We start from the raw sequence: 18,947 nt of genomic DNA on the forward strand, positions 1-18,947 counted from the left end.
TGAGAGTTGTGGTGAGTAAGTGGGAGAAGATAGAATAATAATGAAGTAGGAAAAGAAAATAATGACTGTCATCATGAGAGAGAGAGAGAGAGAGAGTGTGTGTGTGTGTGTGTGTGTGTGTGTGTGTGTGTGTGTGTGTGTGTGTGTGTGTGTGTGTGTGTGTGTTGCTGGTGCGGGCGGTGATGAGTAGGGTGTTGCGGCATTGGGCGGTGTAGGGAGGGAGGATAGCAACACAAGGCTTCAGGAGACATGTCTTTATTGGCGCCGCCTCCGTCAGGTGTGGTGGCGTGCTGCGCACACCGGCAGGACTGCAGACCCCAGCCCAGCCTTTCCCTCCCACATTCTGTCCCTGTGTGGGCTGCTTCCTCCACGGCACCATGTCCAGCCTCCACACAGACACACGCATGCACGCACGGCACGCCCTCGCCGCTGTAGCCACTCCCGCCAGTGTTGCGCTGCATGGTGGCGGCACGCGAGCACCATGGCGGCTCACTGGAGTGTGACTCGGACCATTATCTGCCGTGGAGTGGACCAGCGCCACTGTTTACCTGGCCAGTCCGACTGACCGCTGGCGGCTGCTGGTGACGTAAGGTGTGCTCACAAACAGGTTACAACACTTAGAGTGTACTCATACTCAAAACTAAAGGAAAGTATTGGAAAGTTGGTGGATGAGAGTGTGGCGGGCGTTGTGAGGCCTGCGAGGCGAGGCGCCAGGCCATGGTGGGAGGAGAAGTGTGGCCCGCCCACCGCCTCGCTCCTCAACAACACAAGTGCCCAGTGGTGAGCAGGAATGGACTCGCTAGTAGTACTCCACAACCCTCCGTCAGGCCGCCGCCGCCACCCCCGCACACGCCACGCGATGCATGCTACGAAATACTGACTGAAATACTGATTCGATACTTTGATTCTGTTTAGAAATACACGTAGCCACCACCACCACCACCACCACCACCACACCCAGAACAGAGTAGTAATGGCGTGCAGCCACGACGCTGGGTGGGCTCATGGGTAACCGCCGCGCCCCGTGATGCCCGGCGCCGTGTGAGTCTCGTAGAGGCAGGAGTAAAGGCCGAGGGTCCCCCATGGTGCGGGAGGCGAGGCATTGGAGTGAGTGGAGGGAAGCCTCAGCCGAGCAGTACTGATGTGCTCTTTTTTTGTCACTTACGGCTATTATTATTCTAATGCATCACCTATTTCCTATCGCGTCACACTCAGTGCTGACCTGACGCGCCGCCTTAACAGTAGACACAATGACTGATTCTCCGTGAGCCGCGCAATACCGCGCACCTTCCCGAGCGGCGACATCACGCGGGCCAGGGGGAATTGTGGCAGACTTGAGTGAAAGGCACCATACCTCACACAAACACTCACACACACACACACACACACACACACACACACACACACACACACACACACACACACACACACACACACACAGCTGCGTGCCGTCTCAGAGGCGCGGCAGCAGTGTGTGGTGAGGGTGTCGCCTGGCACACACTCCTTTTGGGATACTCCTCTATACCTAATCTTGATTATCACTAACTATTTCGATGAGCATTCTGGACCCACGTGCTCTGAGGGGCTAGGGGTTGGGTGGTGGTGGCGGTTTATGCACAGGGAAGAGGTGCGGCGGGTTTAAGGCGCGGGCGTGACTCATTCCTCAGCCGGGTTGTTGGCGAGGCACCGAGGGTTGTCTGTGTTAGTCACGCACGGGCCACGTTTGGAGGGTGAGACCCGGGAGCGAAGCGCAGGCGGGGACACAACGCTGCTCGTCTTAGGGTCACTGGCGCCGCCAGGCTGGTGCACCGGACGGGCGGCAGCATGACTGGGGGGAACTAATTTGCAGCAACGTGAATATTTGGGTAGCCTTGAAAACTGAAGCTTAGCAATCACGTGATGAGGAGAATTTGCTTTCTAACAACCAGGTAACGCTGCAGCAGTACGCGGTGGTGCGGTGCAGGCAGCCAGGCGTGAGCGGCACTGGCGTGGGCATCATGTCCAGGGCGGTAGTGTGGCGGGGGAGGGCGGGGCTGGACGGCGGGCAAGGCGGTGGGAGGCTGGCACGCCGCGCCACCCACGCGTGGCCCCCTGCCTGGCGCGTAGCTCCGGTGACTGGTTGGTTCTCTCTGGCCTTAATCTAAGTTACAAAAACCTCAGACACAAGCTTCATCATAAATATAACTAAGTTACATTTGATTGAACGTCTTAACTAAACAATTGTCGTATAAAAATATGAGCCATCAGGTGAGGCGAAGCAGAGCGTGGCCTGGCCCAGCCACACGCAAGGCGCCGGGCAGACCACAGGGCGCTGCTGGCGGCGCCTCCCTCTGTACAACGATGGCTCGGGATGCACGGCCTCCTCCTCCCTCACGTACTGGTTTGTGTGTCCGGGATACAATGTAAGGTGGTGCGCTATGGAGGTTACTGTTTGGGCGAGAGACAGGACATCAGGTTTGTGAAAGCATAACATACTAATCTGGCAGGCATGCAGGTCCTAGGCGCCTAGGAGCGTGGCGGCGTTATTCCTTGTACTGCGGCGACTCCTCTTGCATGGCCGCCAGGGCGTGGGCAGTGTTGAAAGCCGCCATGTTAGAGGCGAGGTGGGACTGTCCAGGGAAGCCGCCGTACGCCGCCCGGAACATTACGTCCGAGCTGTTGAAGAACTGCGACTTGGGCTGCGGGAAGACACAGAACGGCGATCAGTGCACCGCCAGTGATCCAGCCATGTACTGTACACACTACACACTACACACTACACACTCTCAGCAGCTGCATAACAGTTACGGAAAGTGTTGGCTAACCTCATGAATTGAAACATTAGAGTAAATTTTTTTTTTTTTTTTTTTACGGTAAAGTCTATAGCGCCTGTAGGCACACTTGAAGAGTGTATGGGAAGCGCTGTTCAGCTTCCGCCCATTAGTGGCGCAGGCAGTATTCAGCAAAACTGTCAAAACTAAAATCAATAGTGATGATCATAGAGCTGGTAATCCTGATAGGTTCTCGTCCACCATGTTTCGTGCACGAGTCTACAACTATTGCATATTTACAGCTTTGTGAAACATGGAGACTACAAGCTGGGTCAGTGAGGCGCGAGGCGGAGACACACAAACATTGATACAGATAACAATGACAAGAACAGTTTTGAGACAAGAAATAATAACCTGGATGCGAGAACTAACCCCCAATCGAAGACGACACGTGCAGGTAACACATGAGAAGAGATGAATGAGTGAGGTGCGTGTGAGAAGAGGAACAGATGACAGGCGGAGAGAAAAGCCGAGGAGACGCCGCAGCGGAGAACCGAACACTCGCCGACGAGAAGAAGGAAAGTTTGCCTGCTGAAGTTGGCACAGTGACGTGACTCAATAGGAGAACTTGGAAGGTCTTTGTGCTGCAGTGAACGAAGGAGGAGAAGGAAGAAGAAAAAGAGGAGAAGAAGGAGGAGAAGAAATAGACATAATCCCTTTTTAATCTATATATGACTCATTTTGATTTTTAATGTAAAATTAGAGACGTAGTAGGAGAAATAAAATGAAAAGCAGAAAAGAAAGAAAGAAAAGCATACATAGAAATTACCCTCAGTCACCAAAAGGAAAGAAAGGAAGACAGACAAAAAAAAATGAGGGAAACAGAGAACACTAATACTCATGGAGGTAATGAACATATATAGACAAACCCATTACCTGCCCCTGCCGGAGAGCCACTCAGCGTACAGATGGTGACGTGAGAGCATGTATAAAGTGACACCTTACGCACTTACCTGTCTGTTCGGGAGCAGCGTGGCCTTGGGGGGATGAAGCCTGAGAGAGAGTGTGGGAGGCAGGGAACAAGAGTAGGAGGCGAGGAAGGGACTATCACACGCCAGTTAGCAGGTGCGTCTATATACAAACAAGGTAAGCGTGGAAGCCAGATTGTCGTCACTCATTTATTACAACACAGGGAAGGGGAAGAAAAAAAAAACAATGTACACTTGAATGGTTGTAACTCACACGTAAGTATGTAAAAAATAAACTCAATTGCTCTTTGCCGTTGACTTTACTACACTTATTTACACTTTTGTTCATATTTTGTCGGGAAATTTAAAGGATATCGTAAAGGTTCAGTCTGGGGAAATTATCTTCTATTTTTTTTTACAAAGCTTTAGCCACAGTGAGGGGAAAGGTGGTGAGGTTATGTCAACTGAGGAGGAGGAGGAGGAGGAGGAGGAAGAAGAGGGCGAGGACGAGCAGGAGGAAGAGGAAAGTAAAAGAAGTCTAAACATTAGGTGACCTTGCTGGCCTTATAAGGAGGAGAAAGACAGGATGGAGGGAAGAGTAGGAAAAATTGTACAGTGGCGCAACAGAAAGAGAGAGAGAGAGAGAGAGAGAGAGAGAGAGAGAGAGAGAGAGAGAGAGAGAGAGAGAGAGAGAGACGTACAAACAGACACTGGTAGACAGACAGACAGACAAAAAGAAAGGAAAACAGAAAGAAATAAACAGAGAGACAGACAAGCAGATAGAAACAAACAGACAACACAAAAAAATCAATATATGAGAGAAAAATAGATAAAAAGGACATGAAAACCAAAGGAGAGGAAAACAGAGAGGAGGAAAGACCCGCCAAGATTTTCCCCCCATAAGAGAGGAAAAAAAAAGCCGTATTCTATGATGGGGCGAGGCAGGCTTTTCTTGGAGGAGGTGGGGTGGGGGGAGGAGGAGAGAGGAAGTGGTGGAGGCGGTGGTGGCGAATGGAAAGATGCTGCTGTGGCTGTGGCTTGGGTAGTGGTGGTGGTGGTGGTGGTGGCTGGGGTGGTCACTTATCACTGGTGCTGTGGGGGAAGACGTGCGCCACAACGTTATATTACTCCTGACGAAGTACTGGTTTGGTTTGGTTTAGTTAATGGTTCTTGTACTTCAGTTAACGCTCTCCTCCTTCAGATAAACCTTTCCGCCTTCAGATAAACCTTTCCTTCTTCAGATAAACCTTTCCTCCTTCAGATAAACCTTTCCTCCTTCAGATAAACCTTTCCCCCTTCAGATAAACCTTTTCTTTTTCATTTATCGCCTTCCTTCCTTCATTCATCGCATCCATTCTACAGTTAAGCTTTCCCTCCTTTAGCTAAGCTTTTCCTTCTTCATTTATCGCCTTCCTTCATTCATTCATTGCATCCATTCTTCAGTTAAGCTTTCTCTCCTTCAGTTAGGCTTTCCTTCCTTCAGTTAACGCCTTCCTTCCTTCAGTCAAGCCTTTCCGTCTTAACCCCTTCAGTAGTGAGACGCATTTTTACATTGATTTTTGGGTATGATTTTATTTGCATTAGGAAGGGTGTATGGAGGTCAAAAGATTACTGGCCAGAATCTTTGCTATTGTAATCCCAACATGTTTCTGAAGCTGTATGAAATCACCAAAATAGTAACTAAAATATGAAAACACATCACGGTACTGAAGAGATTAGTTTTTCGCTTCTCCTCCTCAGCTATCGCCTCCTTCCTTCAATTAATACTTCTACTCATCCTTCATACTACCTGTCTTACCTCCGTCACCTCGCTATACAACTCCTGACGAAGAGGAAAGAAGAGTGACTTGTTGTGTTTGATGCCCCGCCTTGCTTTTGTCACTTCATGGCGTTACTGATTCATAAGTAGCAATATTTATCTTATGGAATCTTCTTTTTCTTCTTTTTTTATTTCTTCAGTGCTTGTTATTCAGTTGGCTTTTTGTTCTACTCCTCTTTAGAAATTTTTTGATCAGTGTCTCTCTCTTACATTAAAACTTCCATTCTGTTATTCTAGTTAAAAAAAAAAGGAATATATATCTTATCTTTCTGTTTAATTTTACAAGACATCCCAATTAGAAAAGTGCATAACTCCTACTGATTCATTTTTTCTTATCATACTGTTATCAAAAGCAGGTCAAGTCAATTCATTCAAAAACCTTCGTGGCTTCGAATTGATTTTATCAGGTTATTATTTGAGAACCAGTGTAGTTATTCCTTCAAAAATCATTGCAACTTTCTCTATCAGCATGGCCTTGGTTTGTGAGACGTAGCAGTTAGAGTGAAGGGAGGCGCCGTGTCTGGTCTCGTAGGGGCGTCACGCGAGTCAGGTAGCGACAAACAAATAAAAGGATTAGTAAAAAATAGAGAGAAAAGGAAGGACGGGAGACGGCATTGCTCTCTTTGCTTTCACACGCAGAGGCACAGTGATGGTAATTGTGTTCTCACGAGTGGGTGGTAACAGGCACGATGGTAGCACACACACACACACACACACACACACACACACACACACACACACACACACACACACACACACACACACACACACACACACACACACACACACACACACACGTGACTCTGGGTGACTACAGTGAGGTTCAAATCTATCTTTTATCTCGATCACTGACACACAAAAAGAGAGAAAAAAAAAGATACAGATGAAAGTGAAGGAAGAAGAAAGACGTAGAAAAAAAAATGCCTCCTGAGATGCGTGTATGTGTGTTTGTGTGTGTGTCCGGCCGACTACTACTGCTGTGACGCTGATCTCTGCTGTGTCATTCCCTCCAATCACTTTTCTTATTCTTTCCCACCTCAATTATCTCTAAGATGAAGTAATGTCGGGGTCGGGGTCGGGGTAGGCACTGTGAGGGGACGTAGAGAGGCGGGAGGACGGAGGGGACGATGTTAGCTGGAGGTGGAATCAAGGCAGAAGAGAAAGCAGAAATCAGTGAGTCTTGTAGGAACAGGTTAAAGAAAAGCCAGGCTGTGTCTTCGTGGGATTATTATCATCGCTTCTCGTGACCTGGCAGCGGGGCGGGTGGCAGGGTGGGTGGCGGGACGGTGAGTGTTGGGTGTGGAAGCGTGAAAGGTCGCTCCCTGTGTACGTCTTATCATCATCTCCTCGCCACATTCCATAGGCTGAGTCCACCAGGTAAAGATGTTGGTAAGAAGGGAAGCTAGTCTGACGCTCGCTACTTCGCTTTTTCTTTCGTGTTTTTTCTCTGGTTTGTTGCGTTATGTGTTATGTTTTTCTTGTTTGTTTGCGTTGAATTTGATGTCTCGTTCTTCTCTCTCTCTCTCTCTCTCTCTCTCTCTCTCTCTCTCTCTCTCTCTCTCTCTCTCTCTCTCTCTCTCTCGTCCATTGACGCCTTCCTGCTTATTTCTTTTATTTCTCTTCCACGTGCCAAATATTCCAAGGCTTAAATCTGACGCCACGCTACCTTTTTCCTTCTTATTTTTTTTCATTCTTACTTTCTTTCTCTTGTTGCTTTATGTCGTCCTTACTTGCTATTATCTTTGTTTATTTGAGTCGACGCCTTTCATCGTGTGAGTGTGGCGAGTTTTAAGCCGTACTATTACTTATGTGTATTATTTCATAGTATATGGAGTACCTGGGTTTTTTTTTTATCATTTTCATTATTATTTAAGGTAGTTTCTTTCGCTGCGAATTGTGGGGATTTTCAGTGACGATAACTCCTTTCGATGTGCGAGTATTGTAAATCTTAAGTCACGTCGTTGTTGTTCTGTGTGTTGCGCAACGATAGCTATATGGGAAGTGCCTTTTCATTTACGCTAATGGGTGACTCGTAGTGACGATTATTTAACTTGTTACCTTTCCACGCGTGAGTTTAAGGAGCGTAAAAATATTCTACTTTTCTTCTTTTTTTTTTTTTTTGTGTGTGTGTGTGTATTACGTAAGGATATGTGTGGCCTCTGTATTCCCGGTAAGTGTTTTCTGACTTCCGCTGATTTGCAATGACGATATTTTGACTCGTTACCTTTCCACACACGAGGTTAAGGAGTGTAAAATCATCTTACTATTCTATTGTGTGTTACTGAGCGATATAATTTTACGGTAACTAGTCGTATTTTTTAACGTGTGTTGTGGAAATTTGCAATGACGATATTTTGGCTCGTTACCTTTCCTGCTATTCATTCTTTTGTGTATCAAGTAGCGATATCGTTAGATGTGGGGCCTCTTCATTTACAGTAACTATTGTCTGACTTGTGTTGTGGTGATTTATAACGACGATAATTTGAGTTCTCACTTTTCCACACGAGGTTGAGTATAAGACCATCCTAGTATTCTTTTGTATATTACGTAACGATATCCTTACATCGAGATCCTCTTAATTTTACGGTAAGTTTTCTAACGTGTGTTGTGGTGATTTGCAGTGACGGTAATTTGACTCTTTACCTTTCCACGCGTGAGGTTAAGGAGTGTTAAACCTTTCTACCATTCTTTTGTGCATTACGTAACGGTAGCCTTACTTGGAGACCCTCTTAATTTTACGGCAATGATTTTCTAACGTGTGTTGTGCTGATTTGCTATGACCAGAATTTGAGTTATTACCTTTTACATGTGAGTTTTAAGGGGTGTAAAGCCATCCTGCTATTCCATTCTGTATAGAGTAACGATATGTGGTGTCCTTTTTTCTACGGTAACTATTTTCTGTCTTGTCATGTGGTGATTTCCAATGACGATAAATCCTTTACAGCGACGATGACCACTTTACCGCAGGGATTACCGTCACACTCATCCCGCTGCTATTGTTGCGTGCAGTCGAGTGCATGAATCGCAATCACATTTCCTACCAGTATGATTAAGTCGAGGAGTGCGAGGCGGACTGACCGGAGAGGGCTGGAGGCAAAAACTGGCTCTTCCACTGTCACAACACCTGCTACTCCTGCTCCTGGTGGTTCTGATGGTGGTGGTGATGGTGATGCGCTTGTCTGGACTACTGTTTGTTTGTGTATTTGGTGTTGTTTTGTTCACAGCAACACGTGAAGGTTTAGAGGAGATGATTGGTTGCCTCGTCTAGTGTTTGGGTCAGGAAGTGTAGCAATTAATATGCCAAACTACACACACACACACACACACACACACACACACACACACACACACACACACACACACACACACACACACACACACACACACACACACACACACACACGTACATGAAGAGTGACATAAGTTAAAGAAGGCAGTCAAGATAACGTCACATTTACAAGGCGCCGTCCATGCACGTTTTTCCTCTCGTACTGATGGAAGATTTATCACTTTCTCTTTCTGTGGTTACGAGGAGGAGGAGGAGGAGGAGGAGGAGGAAGAGGAGGTATGCGTCTGGTAATGCCCCGCGACAAAAAACTCCCTCACTCTCACTTTCATCATCGTCATCATCTCTGTGCGCGGATTTATCTATCTACAAGCATCAAATAAGTGAATAACTCTCTCTTTCTCTCACTCCCTCATTCTTGCTCTTCATGTGTTTCATTATCACTGTATATACAAGGCCTACTATTTACAAGCAACAAGCAGGTCGCAGACACACACACACACACACACACACACACACACACACACACACACACACACACACACACACACACACACACACACACACACACACACACACACACACACACCATTAAAACTGTCTACAACCATCAAAATAAGCAACTCAGTCTTTCTTTCACACTCTGCTTCACGCACACTGCATATACAACACCTACTATATACAAGCAACAAGCATAATCCAACAACAACACTTAAAATCAAAGCACTACACAGCAACACATTTTCTGTCATACCTGCGGGGGAAGCGGGAACGGCTCACAACTTCCCATTTTCTGCCAATGTCGCTTCTTGGTACGGTAGAAGAAAACGAAGCCAGTGACGGTCGCGCAGAGAAGAACCAGCAGCGTTAGTACAGCGGCGATGACGGTAGAGGTGGGGGTGCACACGTAGTCGTCAGCCACGTATGTTTCTGCGGGGTTCGCGGTATATACGTGAGGGAGGGGCGAGGAGCGAGGGTGAAAGGGGAAGGAGGGGGGAGGGACGGGTATAGTGTGCAAGGATTAATGGTATTGGTGGATTTGTGAGTTTGTTTTGTTAGTTCTTAGGTTTGGTTAGTTCGTGGTGATGTGTGACTGACGGGATTGGATAAGTGTGTGTTTGTAGTAGTAACACGTACACACACACTTACGTACGTACACACACACACACACACACACACACACACACACACACACACACACACACACACACACACACACACACACACACACACACACACACACACACACACATTAAGCAACAGGTAATAAACGCAAACCAAAGTAACCATATAGCTCTTGTTTCTCTCTCTCTCTCTCTCTCTCTCTCTCTCTCTCTCTCTCTCTCTCTCTCTCTCTCTCTCTCTCTCTCTCTCTCTCTCTCTCTCTCTCTCTCTTTACACAACACTGGTTTTATTCCCCCATTCTTCTATAATGGCGAAAGACAAGAAATAACGGAGGATTTTTTTCCATAGTTCCTTTGTAACTTTTTCTTTGCCTCATTACCTAACTCTTGACCACGCCACGCCTCCCTCCAGTCCATAAAAAAAAGTAAATAAAGCTAAATGAAATACAAAAAACCCTCACACAACTATTTCAGATTACGAAATTTAAACGTTTTCTTTACGGATTAAAAACTCAAATGTACTTTTTTTTTTTTTTTTTTTATGTTAAATCAGTACCCTCTTAACCCCTTCAGTACTGGGACGCATTCTTACCTTGAGTTTTGGGTGTGATTAGATCATTTTATTGACATTAGGAAGGGTCTATGGAGGTCAGAAGATTAATGGCCACAGTCTTCACTATTTTAATCTCCGACATGAGTTTCTGAAGCTGTGTAAAATCACCAAATTGTAAGCAGAGTGAGTACGGAAACGCGTCCTGGTACAGAAGGGGTTAAATAAGTAAAAAAACACACACACAGGAAACACACACACACACACACACACACACACACACACACACACACACACACACACACACACACACACACACACACACACACACACACACACACACACACACACACACACGAACACAAACTACAACTCTATCATAATGCCCCCTCTTACTTAACAAAACGAAGCAAACAACACACAACACACAACACACACGTAAACACAATCCATTCCCTTCAGGAGCAGAACGCCCTTTGAGCACTCACCATCACGATACCGATGGCGTCCCCTCTCGTCCCATCCTTCTGGCATTGTGTCCTCTCCCACCACCAGCTGTAAGAGGAACCAGGGCGGGAATTAAGTGAAGGAGTGGGAGGCGAGAAGGAATGAGAGAGCGGACACTAGTGAAAGCATTGTGATGTTATGGAGAGGCATAAAAAAATGAAGAGATAAATAAAGGAGAGAGAATAAGGGAGAGAATAGGAGGCATAAAGACAAGGAGAATGAAGAGAGGATGAGGAAAGACAGGGATAAGATGCAAACAGAGAAAAAGGAATGAAGGGAGAGGAAACATAAAATAAGAGAGAATAAAGAGAGGAGGCAGAGGGAGAAAGAAAGTGATAGGGAGTATAAAAAGAGAGAGAATGAAGACAAATAGAAGCATGAAAAGGAGAAAGAAGAGAGAAGGAGAAAAAAAAGGGATATGGAAGAGAGGAAGAAGAGAATGAGAGAAAGAAAGGGCGTAAAAAAAGGAAAATGAAGAGAGAAGAGAGAAGAGAGAGAGAGAGAGAGAGAGAGAGAGAGAGAGAGAGAGAGAAGATAATTTGTTATTGAGGAGAGAACAGGTTTTGAAATGAAAGAAAAAAAATAAAAGTTAAGAAGGGCACAATGCTAGATTCTATTTTTGGAAGACATAATTGGGAGGTAGAAAGTGAAGAGGAGAGGAGAGGAAGGGAGAGGAGGGGAGAAGAGAGGAAGAAAGGGAAGAGGAGGAAGAATTAGAAGAAGCGGGTCACACACACACACACACACACACACACACATGGAAAGGAAAGGAACTGGAAAAGGAAGTGAAAGTTGTTGTTGTGCTTGCGTATATATTATAATTCATCTCTCTCTCTCTCTCTCTCTCTCTCTCTCTCTCTCTCTCTCTCTCTCTCTCTCTCTCTCTCTCTCTCTCTCTCTCTCTCTCTCTCTCTCTCTCTCTCTCTCTCTCTCTCTCTCTCTCTCTCTCTCTCTCTCTCTCTCTCTCATTCGTATACCTTCAGCGGCCGTCCTTGTGTTGGCTAGATTAAAAAGAGAGAGAAGGACAAGGAGCAAGAAATACATGGGTAGATTAAAAAGATTAATTAATTCACTACTTTTAGGGCTACTGACTCATTGGTATGCTATTGCGAGGCTTACAGTTAAGTTAGGTTAGGTTAGGTTGTATTAGGATGGGTTTAGCTATGTTGCGCTAGGTAAGGTAAGCTAAGGATAGGTTGGGTAAGGTAAGAGGAATATGTGGTTAGGTTAGGTTAGGTTAGGTTAGTTAAGATGTTGAAAAAAGTTTAGTTTCTTGGCAAATTCACGATTTTTATTAATTTATAGAAGAGATTGAATACTTCTAAAGAGAAAGTGTGCGTGTATTTGTGTGTGTGTGTGTGTGTGTGTGTGTGTGTGTGTGTGTGTGTGTGTGTGTGTGTGTGTGTGTGTGTGTGTGTGTGTGTGTGTGGACTACTTACAGACAAGGCCACAGGAATATCATCTGGCGTCTCCACATCAGGTTCCTTCTCGCTGGTGGAGTTTGTGGAGGCGGTGGAAGAGCTGGGACTGGGCGAGGTGGAGATGGTGGAGGCGCTGCTGCTGCTACTTCTGGATGTGGACTTGCCCGTGGTGGTGGTGGTGGTGGTCGTGGTTGTGGAGGTGGAAGAGGAAGATGAAACGGATCTCTTGGTGGTTCTGAAGTGGAGGAAGCGGTGTATTATATATATATATATATATATATATATATATATATATATATATATATATATATATATATATATATATATATATATATATATATATATAAGAGGGAAAATCGACCAAGAGCAAGAAAAACCGTGATTAAAAAAGAAAGGCCCACTCAGGTGCCAGTCCTCAAACAAGCTGAAAGAAATGTATTTAGTTGGGGACTCTGAGGATGGTATAGGAGGTGGTGGGGTGACATGTTAATAAGCAGAGTTTTGTTAATTGTGTGCGAAAAAATACACTAGAGATTAAATTGACGTATCAGTACTGGGACACATTTTTACCTTGAGATTTGTGTACGATTTAACCGTTTTATTGACGTTAGGAAGGATCTGTGGAGGTCAGAAGATTAATGGCCACAGTCTTCACTATTTTAATCCCCACATAAGTTTCTGAAGCTATTTAAAATCATCAAATATTAAGCAAAATGGATATGGTGATGCGTCATGGTACTGAAGAAATTAATAGTGAAGATTATGATAGTGATAATGAGGAAGGAAGTTTCAATGCAGGCACCACCACCACCACCACCACCACCACCACCGGAACGCAAGAAGGGCGGCGCGTGAGTGACAGGTAGCGGCAGTGAAAGTGACACGGTGGTAACAACACAGAGATAATGCACTTTGGGAAACAAGAAAGCGAGGGAGCGATGTGAGAAAAAAACTGGGGGAGAGAAATGAAAAGTTTATAACATAGGTAACGTTGTGGAGTTGATTTTACTTCTATGTTCCGGCCGAGTTTTTGCACAGCCAGACTTATTTATGTTGTTAACTTTAAGGGTGAATATAAGAGAGATAGAGTAGAGAAAACATTGAAACAACCGCCAGAAATAAAGCTTCACCCCTTTTACGCTGGGATACATTTTTACCTTGATATTTGTGTATGATTAGATTATTTTATTTGCATCATTAAAGGTCAATGGAGGTCAGGAGATTAATGGCCAAAGTCTTCACTATTCTAATCCCAGCATATATTTCTGAAGCTGTATAAAATCGCTAAAAATAGTAATAAGAATGAATATGAAAATGCGTCCTGGTACTGAAGAGATTAACATTAATTTTCATAAAGTTTTGCACCTCTCTTTTATTTCCTCAGCCGAAACACACTGTACGTTTCACCATAAAGAGAACCAGGTACGGAAATAGACTAGACTGTTTCAAATAAGAGAGAGAGAATAAAAAAAAGGTATGAAAAAGATCCACCGAAGTTAACCAATCCTTGAAGAACATTGTAAAAAAAAAAAAAAAAAAAAAAAAAAACTAACCATGAACATGAAAAAAGTCTTGAAACATCGCTTTTGAAAGACTGATCGACTGTTTACCTGCAATGTTGACTGACTAATTTTTGACACCACAACAAGAGATCCTAATGAATGAATCGGAGAGCAACATAAACACACAAACAGGAAGACAAAGAAGCAGAGATAGACAGACTGGCATACATAGAGAGGAACATAAACACATGAACAGGAAGACAGACAGATAGATAGAAAGGCATACATACTTGAGAGGCACGTCAACACTGCGAGGGGACGAGCCGAGGGTGAAGGTGAAGGAGCTGTCACTTGTACCGTCCGTTGACACCTCCACCACCATCTCCTGCTCATCCTGCTCCTGCTCCTCCTCCTCCTCCACCGTCATGTTGCCCACACTCCTCCGCCGACGCCCGTATGACACCACCCCGCCCCCGCACGGCACCTGTTGTTGGGGGGGTTGTTCTACGTTATATAAGGACACACACACACACACACACACACACACACACACACACACACACACACACACACACACACACACACACACACACTCTCTCTCTCTCTCTCTCTCTCTCTCTCTCTCTCTCTCTCTCTCTCTCTCTCTCTCTCTCTCTCTCTCTCTCTCTCTCTCTCTCTCTCTCTCTCTCTCTCTCGACCAATAATTGAGATATTTTTCCGTTTTATATTTATCTGTTGTATTTAATTTATATTCCATTCTTTTTACTTTCTTGTTAATTAGTTTTTTTCTCTATTTATTCACTTTTCACTCCATTTTTACTTTCTTTTTTTTGTGTATTATCATTACTATTTTCTCATATAACTACAATGTGTGTGTGTGTGTGTGTGTGTGTGTGTGTGTGTGTGTGTGTGTGTGTGTGTGTGTGTGTGTGTGTTTGCGTGTTTGTGCGATTCCCACCACGCACCGGCTCGCACGCGTCCTGGCAGAACCTGATGGTGGCCACGAAGTTGACGCGAGCTGTAGAGGGGAAGCGGAATGCCTTGAAGTCCCCGTAGAGGCTCTTGGTGCGCTCGTCCAGCTGCAGCTCCGGGAAGATGTTGGGGTAAGGCGGGCAGCTGCAGGGAGAGGGAAACCGTGACATTATCCCCTTCATTACTGGGACGCATTTTTATTAAGAGTTTTGGGTATGATTAGACGATTTTATTGACATTAGGAAGGGTCTATGGAGATCAGATTAATGGTCAAAGTCTTCACTATTTTAATCCCCACATAAGTTTCTGAAGCTGTATAAAATCACCAAATAGTAAGCAGAATAAGTATGAAAACGTGTCATGGTATTGAAGGGGTTAAGAACATGAGATTACAAGGGAAGCTGCAAAAAATGTGAGGTATAGACAGGTTCTTATTTGTTTCTATTTATCCACCCATTTTTTTTTTTTTTTTTATTCCTCTTCGGTTCTCGGTTTTCATTGGCAGTTTTGATTATTTAAGTCTACGTATGTAAATCTCCTGCTCTCAGGCATGTGTACGTTATTCCCATGTTTATTTATTGTTTTTCTTTTCTTCTCTACTTCTTTTATGTCGTTCACTTCCTTTCCTTCTTTATACTTCCCTATAATTTCATCTCCAGTCATCTCTATTCATATTCACTTACCTGTTTTCTGTCTTTTGTCCACTTTATACCTTCCCATTTACTTTCCACCTCTCCAATCCCTCCTTGCCCCGTCGCATCACCCGTATAGTCAGACACATCCCACGTTATTTCCTTCTTCCCCTTTCTTTCCTACTTCCCTTCATTCCGTCCCTCTCCCGTCCTTCTCTTCCCTTCTCTCCCTCGCTGTCATCCAATCCCCTTACACTCACAGACTTTATTGTTATTTTTCTTATCATTCACGAAACACTATGTACGAGAATCCAAAGTTTCGTTATGCAAATTCACAAACTCACCCAACGTTATCAATAAGCGTCATCAGCTCTCCGTTGTCCGTACGCGCCTCCAGGTTGCGGGCGAAGATAGCGAAGGCAGACGATTGTTCCATCTCGATCCTCAGTGTCAGCAGCTCGCCCAGGTCCACGTTGTTCGCCTCCTGCCCGTTGGCTCTATAGATGCGCATGCGAACTGTTGGAGTGGGCGCCGTGTTGCTAATGATGTCCGTCACGCCTCCAGGTCGGAACTGCGCGCTGGGGTGTGGTAGAGAGGGCGACAGGGTGAGTGATAGTGTCGTTGGTTGGTAAGGAAATAAGGCTAACATGCGGTAACAGACAGTCCACCAGTCACACCCTTGCAGACCATGATTGTGGCGACGAGCGATGCCTTACGATGTCAGGTGTGGGAAGAGTGACCGCCATGGTGTGTGAAGGGAGGCATGTTGTGTATGTGTGTGTGTGTGTGTGTGTGTGTGTGTGTGTGTGTGTGTGTGTGTGTGTATGTCCAAGAAAACCACGATACATCAAGGAAAAGGTAGAGGCAAGGAGAACATTTGAAATGCATGCACAAAACAAAACCGTAATAGTTATTTTGTGAGACGATAAGTGTGTGTGTGTGTGTGTGTGTGTGTGTGTGTGTGTGTGTGTGTGTGTGTGTGTGTGTGTGTGTGTGTGTGTGTGTGTGTGTGTTTCGTGAGGAAGAGGGAGGAGGAGGAGGAGCAAGGCAGGCCAGAGGAGGATCAGAAGGCGTCTCGGAGCCAACACAGCGGCGGACACTCGCTACAATAAAACCAAAAATTCAGGCTGGTCATGCGAGGAGAGGTGGGGCGAGTCCGCCTACCTGCTGTTGTTGGTGCCTCGCTTGTGGGCGCCCATGATGAAGTTGGTGACCACCTGGTGCTCCGCGCTGAGCAGCAGAGGAGACAAATTCAGAGTCAACTGGCGAATGTAACCTTTGGCGGGTCACGCGGTGCGCCACCCTACTCCCCCGTCAACCGGTCCCTTGTCACCCTGCCACCCATGTCTCCTGTGTTCCACCCCATGTCCAGCAGGTCTTCGTGGTCTTTTGGTGTTTGTCAAGCTTGTCATTACACTACCTGGTCATTATGTCTCATAATTATTAAAAAGTTATATTGCATTAAACTTTTAATTCTGAGTTCTACGACCACTGTCTGCCCACACTGCTATCACCCATTGTCACTGCCACTGCCATGGAGAGAAGGAAATGTTGTCTGGCCTTTGAGTCCCTCACTGTCAGGCTACAGAGCTTTGAGGAAGCAGAAAATAGTGAAAACAGAAGAGATAATCACCATCATTAGCAGCACAACATGTAGCAAACCAGCCTCAACCTTGTCAAGATGAAAACCAATCTGTACACAGCGAGTCACACCACCAGATGCAAGAGTTGTGGCTCATCACTACCACGGAATTAGGGTTGGAGCGCCAGGCCTCCCAGCCCCACACCACCACCCCTACCACTACTACCACCACTCACTTGATGTCGATGCCGCCACCTGTTCTGCTGTCGTCTGACCCCGGAGCGAAGCTGACGGTCTGGTCTCCTGCCTCGAAGGAGCACTCCACCTTGACGGTGCGGTCAGATTCCTGCATGATGAGCGGGTGTTGCTGCACCACCACCGTGTTCACGAACTTCCCGTCAGACTGCACAGCGAGACAAGAACAGAACAGTGAAATGGCAGTGGCACTGTTTGGCAGGCTGTGTACACTTCATGATCAGCGAGTAGGCACACACACACACACACACACACACACACACACACACACACACACACACACACACACACACACATATATATAAGAATTGAAGGCGACGCAAGTTAGTACATTGCACAAGGATGGTGAGGAGACCACGCTTGGCGTCTGTCCCGCGCAGCACACTCACCTCCTCTATGGTGCCACACGTGGAGCCCAGCGGCACCCTCAGGATCACCTGCGTCTGGCGGTTGCCCATCTCAAAGCACGCCTGGGCGTTACCCGTGGCGTACAAGCGACCCTTGAAAGGCGTGCCGAAGGAGAAGGTGACCAGCATGTCGGTGGGCGTGCAGTCTACCTTCACTGTGGGCGTGAGGGTCGCCATTAGTCATCAAGCACTTTCACATGTTTTTTTTTTCCTAAGCGGCTGTGGTAAAATCTAATTTCAAATTGATTTTTTGCCGCCCTGCCCTTGGCCCACCCACAAAAAAAGGCCAACATTTTTTTTGTAAAGTTTAAACGACGGTTCCGCTTCCCTACACTTTGGGCGTCATCAGGTGCCCAGCGCCGCACCACTTACCTGTCTTGCAGGCGCCCTTCTCGGAGTAAAAATAGTCCCTCTCGACCTGCAGGACGCCCTGGCCGCCGACGGTGAAAGTGTCGTCCGAGCTGAGCGAGCACTCCCTCCTGAAGGACTGAGGACAGAGAAAACATCACAGCCTGTCTGCAGCGCCCCACCCCTCCCCGCTCCGCCAGGCTTCCCTCTGCCGCCCTCACTGACTCACAACTCTTGCCTGCATCCTTCTCAGTGACTCACCTGGAAGTTAAAGCTGCGGCAGGTGAAGTCCCGCTCAGTGTCGCAGTACTTCTTGCACTCAGTGGTGTCGAACACGTTGGTGAAGTAGCGGTCGAAGTAAGGCAGGAAGCGACCCTCGTAGTTGGCGTAGTCACAGTTTGGCGGATCTACGGAGGAAAGGAGGAAGAGAATTGTTGGTTGCTTGACTCACTCACTCACTGAATGAATGGATGAATGAATTAACGAATGGATGAATGAATGGATGGATGAATAAATAAATAAATAAACAAGTGAGTGAACAACTAACCGACTGACTGACTGACTGATTGACTGATTGACTGAACCCCCACACACACACACCTGGAGCACACTGATTCTCAAGGAACTCCACATCGCGGGTCGCTGGATTGAAACTCTCCGGGTCAGTGCGTCTGGTCTCCGCCATCAGCCTGCACGTGCGCAGTCTGATGTTGTACGTGGCGGACCTGCGTGTGAGGGAACATTGGGGACTTAGTACTTAAGAGAGAGGGTGCATCTACCAGATATATATTCATCATTTTCCCGCGGACATCAAGGAAGGAGCA

General features: G+C 46.2%; 1 protein-coding gene across 8 annotated transcripts in view; it reads right to left on the reverse strand.

Moving 5' to 3' along the window:
* Positions 1-239: 239 nt before the first annotated feature.
* LOC123499645 overlaps positions 240-18,947 on the reverse strand; it is an 80,356-nt gene continuing 61,648 nt past the window's right edge. For 7 of the 8 annotated variants that reach the window (XM_045247984.1, XM_045247982.1, XM_045247989.1 and 4 more), the window contains 12 exons: positions 18,724-18,848; positions 18,385-18,530; positions 18,148-18,262; positions 17,758-17,930; positions 17,350-17,516; positions 15,876-16,109; positions 14,893-15,043; positions 14,218-14,411; positions 12,444-12,660; positions 10,986-11,052; positions 9,578-9,753; positions 240-2,678 (listed from right to left, as the gene is read on the reverse strand). In XM_045247984.1, the coding sequence (XP_045103919.1) occupies positions 2,523-2,678; positions 9,578-9,753; positions 10,986-11,052; positions 12,444-12,660; positions 14,218-14,411; positions 14,893-15,043; positions 15,876-16,109; positions 17,350-17,516; positions 17,758-17,930; positions 18,148-18,262; positions 18,385-18,530; positions 18,724-18,848 (1,921 nt within the window). In that variant the 3' untranslated portion in view covers positions 240-2,522. Of the gene's footprint in view, positions 2,679-4,485; positions 4,811-9,577; positions 9,754-10,985; positions 11,053-12,443; positions 12,661-14,217; positions 14,412-14,892; positions 15,044-15,875; positions 16,110-17,349; positions 17,517-17,757; positions 17,931-18,147; positions 18,263-18,384; positions 18,531-18,723; positions 18,849-18,947 lie in introns of those variants that run through there. The other variant, XM_045247987.1, reaches the window with a different exon arrangement.

Source organism: Portunus trituberculatus, chromosome 50 (assembly GCF_017591435.1).
Source record: "Portunus trituberculatus isolate SZX2019 chromosome 50, ASM1759143v1, whole genome shotgun sequence".
NCBI lineage: Eukaryota > Metazoa > Arthropoda > Malacostraca > Decapoda > Portunidae > Portunus > Portunus trituberculatus.